The sequence below is a fragment of the Trachurus trachurus genome, assembly GCF_905171665.1.
Source record: "Trachurus trachurus genome assembly, chromosome: 24".
Classification (NCBI taxonomy): Eukaryota; Metazoa; Chordata; class Actinopteri; order Carangiformes; family Carangidae; genus Trachurus; species Trachurus trachurus.
Window position 1 is genome coordinate 17,326,643 of NC_139910.1, and position 8,412 is coordinate 17,335,054.

At 45.9% G+C, this 8,412-nt stretch overlaps 1 protein-coding gene across 1 annotated transcript; it reads left to right on the top strand.

The window, feature by feature from the left end:
* The first annotated feature begins 1,260 nt into the window (after positions 1 to 1,260).
* On the top strand, positions 1,261 to 3,578 carry lratd1 (LRAT domain containing 1). The gene is made up of 2 exons (XM_084000426.1): positions 1,261 to 1,337; positions 1,836 to 3,578. The coding sequence occupies exon 2, from the start codon at positions 1,873 to 1,875 to the stop codon at positions 2,659 to 2,661; it is 789 nt and encodes a 262-aa protein (XP_083856552.1). The 5' UTR covers positions 1,261 to 1,337; positions 1,836 to 1,872; the 3' UTR covers positions 2,662 to 3,578.
* Positions 3,579 to 8,412: the final 4,834 nt, after the last annotated feature.

An 8,412-nucleotide genomic window follows, 5' to 3' on the forward strand; every position in this document is an offset into this window, starting at 1 on the left:
TGTGGGGTGGGTGGTTGTGGGGTCGTACACAATCATATCTCACCTATACTGCAAAAAAAAAAGAGCCAACAGGGACTGTTCCATGTCAGCAACTGGAGAGCTGCTATCGCAAAACCATCTGGGAGAGGAAGGAGAGAAATACTCTTAGGAGCTCACCGGATGCTGCCAGAAGAAAAAAAAAAAGAGCAGATTTCTGATGTGCAGGTAGACAAAGAAAACAGTTGCTTCATGGAGAAGGCTCTGATATCAACGGCCAGATGACTATCTGCTCTGGGCAGCGGTGATGAAAAGAGAGACGTGCCTGCAGCTGCACAGTGTGGATGACATGAGTGTACTCACATTTATCTTTGGAGCAGTGTGTGCAAGTATACAATACTACATTATGCATGCAAAAAGTGAGTCACGGGCTGAAATTCGATATGCATTTCATTTCAGTCATATTTTGTTCCTAAACACAACATCAATGCAAAGTAAAAATGTGATAGAGTTTGTATTAATCTCCTCTTGACTCCTTTCTTTGTTTCAAACACACACACACACACACCTGGCTCCAGCCCCTCCCTTCAGCACATGCCAGGCTCACACACACTCTCATATCGTGACAGGCTGTGTGGAAGAAGTGGAAATAATTTGCAAGTTCCACATTTGAACTGAAGGACAGAACCTGCTCGTGTATTCAGGAGGCTGGGGACACATTTGTCTTGTCCTGTAGCAACAGTGTGCCCACGATAAGGGCGCAGTGTTGGAGCAGCAGCTCTGAGATAGTAGAGATGTTTATAGCGCAGCAGGAGCGCAATAAAAAAAAAACTCAGCTTCTCTCATGTGCTCCTCTTGAGATATGCAAGCGCTTATCGCTGATGACTGTTGCCTTGAACTTGCCTATAAGGACTCTCCGCTGATCATGTAGAGAATTCCACAGCTCTCTGACAACAAAACCCATGCCACGGTAACAGCCGCCTATCGCCGCTGGCCGCCCTGCTCGCACCGGATTGGACCGCCGGATTGACTGGCACGTCCCTCCGCCGCCTCCATTGGCTCGCCGGTAATGGACTCCGTGACTCGCTCTCCAGTGAAACCCCTGCGGAGGCGGAGCGCGCCGGCCGAGGCGGAGCTCTCCTTGGTACTTAAAAGGAGCTGGCGGCTGTAAAAGAAGTGAAGTACTAGCACGCACGCACGACAGCCGGAGCGCCCCGGTGCGCGCTGCGAAAGAGTGAGAGACAAGTGTGGCAAGAAAGAGGACAGAAGAAGAGGCAGAGGGAGAGCAGGGGGGGGACCCATGCCTCTGTTCTAATGGACCATAAGGATATTTAACCATTTGCCCCCCGGGGAGCGCACAGGTATCCTCCTTTCTCTCCAGTTTCTTTTCGCTTTGCGCCATGCGTAAAGACACAACAGTGGCCTTTATTTACGATACCTTCTCTTTTTTTTACGCAGCTGCTGCCTTTCTCACATTGTTGTTCCTTTCTTTCCTCTTCCTTGCCTCCTCTGCATGGGAACAGCAGGCTCTTTTTACATTCCACTGGAATTAATGATTGACTAACGAGTGCGAGGAGAGCAAGGGGGCAGAGGATCATTGATTGTGTTAGTGTACTCTTTCGGCTCAATAACACCAGAGAGCTCCCGTCCCTGTGTGTAGATGACTGCTGAGAAGTGTTGAGTGCCTTCTCAGTCTGCTCTCTTATCAATTGTCCAAAGGGATTTCAACGCAGCCAAGCTTTTGTGCTCAGTGTGTGGCGCCTCGTGAAAGTGAATATTGCTTGCCGCTGCATTTTACTGTATTGACACCCATCTCTCTCTCTATCTCTCTCTCCATCTCTTCCCTCTATCACTCTCAGACACCGCAGTCCATGCCTCTGCCTTGCCAGGTCATTGATGGGAAATCAACTGGATCGGATCACCCACCTCAACTACAGCGAGCTGCCCACGGGGGATCCGTCCGGGCTAGAGAAGGACGAGCTTCGGGTCGGCGTCGCCTACTTCTTCTCTGACGAAGAGGAGGAGGTGGACGACCGCACTCCGTCTGACTGCGGCTTCACCAAGGACCACAGCCCGGCCGAGGAGGGACCGTTCTCGGTCAGCGAGGTGGAATACTCCGCGTTCTGCTCCCAGGAATGCATCTTCTCCAAGCTGCGGGAGAACGAGGACTTGAATGTGTACTCGGCCAAAACTTTGCTGACTATGTGCAAACCGGGGGACCTGCTGGAGCTCGTGGCCACCGCGCAAGCCCCCCACTGGGCCATCTACGAGCAGGACGACCAGGTCATTCATCTGCACAAGGGCGAGATCCGCAAGGACAGCCTGCTTGAGATCAGCAGCGGTCGCCACGGGAGGATAGTCAACAATCGGTACCGGTACCGACCGCTTCCCCCCGACCTGGTGATGCAGAACGCAGCGGGACACCTGGGCCTGAGCAGCGAGGAGATATGCTGGACCAACTCGGAAAGTTTCGCAGCCTGGTGTCGTTTTGGGAAACGGGAGTTCAAAGCCGGGGGAGAGGCGCACTCGGCGGAGCAGCAGTATTTCCTCAAAGTGCATCTGTCTGGCAGCGGGGTGCACACTCTGGTCTTTCGCAGCCTGGAGGACATGATCCGGGAGAGGAGGCGAGTGGACGCCAGTGGAATTCTCAAAGAGCTGTCTTTGGTTAACGGGGGCAAGGAGTGATCAGGGATTCCGTTTGATACCCCCACCCACCTACCCCAACCATATCCAACCCCCCCTTCCCTTAACTCCCTCCCCATCTTCTCCCCCCCCCATCCCAAGCTGCCTCCTCTCGCCAATGCGCACGGACGCACAGATTTTGCGCACACAAAACGTACTCGCACATACACGCACACAAGCACACAGACGCACACACATGCAAAAAGGACCTGTTGGTTTTTTTTTTTTTTTTTTTTTTTTTGGACTGGTCTGTCTTGTTCTCTCTGTCTTGTCAGTCAGGGATGGACCCCGGGCTGCGTCTGGACCACAGGCGCTCTGTGGAATTCCCCCATCAAATTGCAGAGTGTTGAAAACTGAAAGAGAGCGGCCATATAAACAGACAACGCCCCTTCAGATTAGAATTCGTGCCGAGTGGGACACACGATTTCTACTAAACCCATTGCCCCGAACAGCGAAATCACCTGTACAACCCGCACATAAGCGCACACGGCTCGGTTTGGTTTTTCTGTTTAATTTCTCTGGAAAAATGGATTTGGCCCCTTCTCTTCTGCATAGGGCGCCCGCTGCGGCAGACCTGACGGTGAGACCGGGAGAGGGAGAGATGTGGGGTGAAAAGATGAAAGATAGGATCTGGGGTGGCTCTCGAAAAGTCTCCCTTCTATTTTTTTACTGTTAGCTTTAAGACCGGGACTGACCATAACACACAGATCAAAGCCACTAATTCATAGTCCTCTGACAGTCCCAGATGGCTACGCAGTTGCCTAAACAAAGCATTTTGGCTTGTTCAATCTCTCCTTTTTTGCCATATCAAGAGTATTGTCATTTTCACAATGCTGTCATCCTGATCAACAGCACTGGATGTATGTGTAAATTGTATTCATATATTGATTTCAATTTGAGTCCCTTATTTTTGTATTTAAGTTTAGTGGATTTAACCCTGATCTCTTTTCTTGGTTCAAATAAATGGAGGTTGAAATATGAAAATGATCACTTGGTCTAGCAGGTGTTGTTTTGGTCTTGTACAATAACACACCATCTCTCACTCTTTCCTTCTCTCTCTCACACACACACACACACACTGAGATGTATGAATTATTGATGCTCTGGTGCCTCCTGACCTGCCTCAAGCCAAATAGGCTTCATATATCTCCACAGTATTTGGAGGCAGTAAAATGGTCATCTGCATCAAGCCCATAAAGGCTTTATGAAAAATCCATATGGGATCTGGGAGCTACAGTATATAGGCAGCTGTATAGACTCAATAGGAACATTTGGCCACAGGCCATTTTTCCATGTGTGGGTTTTACTCTCACTGACATTTAGGCTACACAACTCACAGGCATGTTGCTCTCTCCAGATTATGTGTGTTTGATTCTTCACAGCAGCTCTGCTCACTAAGTTGTGCGCATATTCTCCATCTGCACTGTGAATAAAGCGTGAAGAAACACACTCTGTTATTGTGGCACATGCGTTGTATCAAGCCTGCGGTGGCTTTATCCCTGGATTGATGTTGCTACACCTCTGCTGTGAGAGTCAGCCGCTTGCCTTGGCTTGTGATCTGTGGTAGTGCCAGTGAAGCTGGGATCAGTCACCTCACTGGTATTAAGGCGTTCGTCTCCCTTGCCTTTGCGTAATTGAGTCTGAAAGGACCAGGGAGCAGATTCATGGAAATGTTTTTGCTGTAATGTGTGTCTTTGTTCAGGCTGCCAGCTTCCTGCACTTGCTATGATTCATTTGCGATTGTAGTCATGAGAGCACGGTCAGTGTGTGTGTGTGTGTGTGTGTGTGTGTGTGTGTGTGTGTGTGTGTGTGTGTGTGTGTGTGTGTGTGTGTGTGTGTGTGTGTGTGTGCAGTATCTTATGTGGAGGTGAAGAGGTTTTCAACATGTTTTAATGCCACTGTAGAGCTTGTCTGGTTGAATCTTCACCTCCAAGTACTCATGTGGTCGTAAACAACAAAGCTGCTGTTGATTCAGTTGAATCCAGCTGGAGGGGAGAGTTAGACAAAGAGTTTTTTTTTTTGTGTAATTGTGTGTGTGTGTGTGTGAGGGAGAGCAAGAGAGAGAGAGGAAGAGAGAGAAAGAGAGAGAGGAGCATGCATGCTGGGATTCTACCATGTGTATTTGTCTCTGCTGGGACTGATTTTGTCTGATGTAGCTGATGTTTGCTTCACTGACATATTCAATCAGAGGCAGGTCTCCTGTCCATTGTGTGTGTGTGTGTGTGTGTGTGTGTGTGTGTGTGTGTGTGTGTGTGTGTGTGTGTGTGTGTGCGCGCGCGCGCGCGCACGCAGATGTTACAATCTCAGCTCTCAGACATTCCTCATGTCAACATACAGACTAATGAGGCTGTGGATCTTGTAAATGTGCTTTCAGAAGATTTTCTCCTGCTATTGACCCACATACTTTATTCTTTTGGATTTGCTGTGAATATATTGACACATTTCCTTTCTTGTTTCCTCCCATTCCTCTAATTCTCTTTAGCCCCTGTTGGCCGCTATTTCTTCATTATTGCTCCGTATTGCTTGACTCCCCTCACTGCTCATTGTTTTACTAAAGCCAAAAATATACTGTTTCCATCCAAAGGCAAAGGTAATTTAAAATTCAGTTCATTTTGAAACAGTGGCAAAGACGCAAACCAGAAGTGTTCGCACTGAGGTTTCAGGCTCAAATTAGGAGGTTTAGTCAAAATTAGACATTATTTCAATAATTCAAAAACATAAACAAACATGTAATCCTGGTTGATTTGGATTAACATCCATTTGTTTCTGTTTTACCCCTCTGCTTTCTTCTTCTTCTTATGACTGTTTGGAGAATTTGGACAGGCTCAATGTTGAATTCAGGTTGCTCCAGGTGTGTGTGTTTGTGTGTGAGTGAGTGCCTGCGTCAGACATCCCCTCTGAGTTTGAAAAATCAGGGTAGTGGGGCAGCTGGTGTGAGAGTTTGTATGTGTGTTTGTGGTCTGTGACTAATAAGCCTCAAAGAAAGATTTACCATTGTGTGTACGTGTTTGTGTGTGAGAGAGAGAGCTGCAGGCAGATAATGCACACCACACTGTTATTGTTAGCTCAAGGAGATGTTTCCACCATCTGACATGACATTGTGTGTGTGTGCATTTCTGTTTCAGCTCTATATACTATATATGAATGTGTGAGTGGGTGAAAGTGTGAGACCTAACTACCATAGCTGTGAGAGTCAGGTTGTTTGTGTGAGCTCAGACGACTCTCAGTGTGTGTGTGTGTGTGTGTGTGTGTGTGTGTGTGTGTGTGTGTGTGTGTGTGTGTGTGTGTGTGTGTGTGTGTGTGTGTGTGTGTGCATGCGCGTGTGTATCGTCCATATGCTGTGTGCATGTATATTTATGAAGGTCTGCATCTTTGTATCCATCAGCGACAGTGTGAAGGTAAACACTGTTACTAGGGAAACTCCAGCCTCTGTCGTACCGTATATCCACTAAGGTCTTGTGTGTGTGAGACGTTGCAAATTCTCTCCAAAGCTCAAAGCTACTTGTTAGCCTTAATAGTTACTCATGTAAGACAAACATATGACAACTACATCTTTCACTCCCTCTCTTTCTCTCTCTCTCTCTTTCTCACACACACATACACACACACACACACGGACTCACTGGGGACTAGCTATTGTTTCTTTGTGCAGTGGCATGGATGTATTCAATTCACACTGAGGTTCTTCTTCAGTGTGACTGTGTGTGTGTGTGCGCGCATCTAGACAAAGCGGATCGCAGCTAGCCTGCTGCCAGCTAAATCAGTGGTCTCAGAGGAGATGTTCTGGGGAGGAGGGAACAAGACAGAGTATCCTGTCTGCACGATGCCTTTAAGAGGATCTCCCTCTAATCTAGACACTAGTCTGGACTCCCAGTAGACTTGAATGTCTTGTGTTCCTCTGCCGTTCTTTAGGATGGGCCCTTTTATTCAGCGGTGGCGACGATACACAGCTGCTGATGGAAATGAGGCAGTGGTAAATGGGTTACATGCTGTTAAAGAACTGGCAACAATGGTTTCCTCTAAACATCTGTTGTAAAAAAAAAAAAAAAAAAAAAAACGAAAACACGTTGCATACATCATGTGAGGCATTTCTGCATTTCTGCATTTGAACTTGTACCCAGATACTGACATTTAAAAGTGATTACACGCTGCAGCACATTTGTAATTTGAGTTACATGGCCAACTAGACCTGCTTATCAGTGCCCTCAAAGCATCATCTTCGTGCGTGATTGATTAAACCTGTAATAGGTTGGTATAAACACAAAGAGTCTGTTTTCCGAGCTGCACACTGTTGGTCCTTGAACAGAGATTCTTTACAATGGCCTATACAGTACAGGCAGCATCCCTCTCTGTCATGGCGTTACTATAATATCAGTTAAATAACAAAGTTCTTGCACATCATAAGGCTTAAAGGATAAATCTGGTAATACTCACATTTTTTGTCAACAAATCCAATGAAAAGAAAAAAACTAACAATGAATTGATCCTATTATCAAGAATTGTGTGTTTAGCCAAAGCCTGATTAAACCATATTCTGTGCCATACAAATCCATTGTTGTACAAACACGATTAAAAAGCACAGCTGTGAGGCATACTTTTGGACAACACAACAACACTGCGATGAACATGGACACAGTAGTTCATTTGATGTGTTTATCTTAATCTGTAAATATCCAAATGCACTTTTTACCCCTGTGTGAATAATGAATTGAATCATGCAAATGAGAGCCACAGACAGGGGAAGGATGTTGGGAGGTGAGAGATGAACTAATAGACTGGTTTTAGTGTTTTCATGAGATTTCCGCTTCCTAAGTGGCAATCCCAAATATTTCCATTTAAATAAGTGGTTGTTAATTCAGTATATATCACTGAATGAGGTAACTCAGTGGTAATTGAGCTTATGGCCCACTGATGAAAGTACTGCAATATTTACACATGCACAGTATTAAGAAATGGGTGTCCGATATTACGTGAGAAAATGCAAACCAAACATTTCCCAAAGCTGCTGCTTCACATTAAAAGCACTGAAGTGGCAGAATTTGAGTCGACTTTTACGATGAAGTAGTTACAGGAAATGCAAAATGTTTCTTGGTGAGCTTAGCACTTGCAAAAATGCATCTACAAAACAAAACAACGGTCGTTTTCTGACAGTGTGAAATATTACAGGGATTAATGGAACAAGAGGGAGCAGCCACAGTTATAGATGAAGAACTGCAGGCTGCTCACCTCAACTTCCAAACAGCTCCTTTTACTGCACGCTGCTGTTTGCAGACTCATGCCGTGTGCTGCATAAAATCCGACTCAGTTTCTCACAGCATCATGGATAATTAATGTCTGACTTCTTTTTGAAAACTAGCATAGTTTTGCAGCCCTGAGAATTTTGTGACCTGTAGTATGAAACCACATTTACTGCTGTAACCACCACTAACTACAGGTGTTGCCAACTCAACCGGGACTAAAGTCTTTGTGACTGCCACTTAAATGAGGCAATGTCAAGAAGTTCTCCTCTTTACCCTAGCTAGTGTTTGCTTTACATAACGATACAAACAGATTACCTTTATTTGATGAATTAAAACACTGTATCTAGAACATGAGAAGTGAAACTGAAATAACAATATCTCTAAAATGAGTCAAGTCGACTCTGTGTCAGTAGACACAGTGATGTTTTTACTAGACACAGTAGCTAACCTGCTTTTCTGTGTTGGTCAATGTGATTTGTGAGGATGCAGGTTTTCATACACCCAACAAGGGATG

Bases quoted from the DNA above. Each gene is read 5' to 3' on its own strand.
- lratd1 (XM_084000426.1), top strand. From the start codon at position 1,873: ATGGGAAATCAACTGGATCGGATCACCCACCTCAACTACAGCGAGCTG.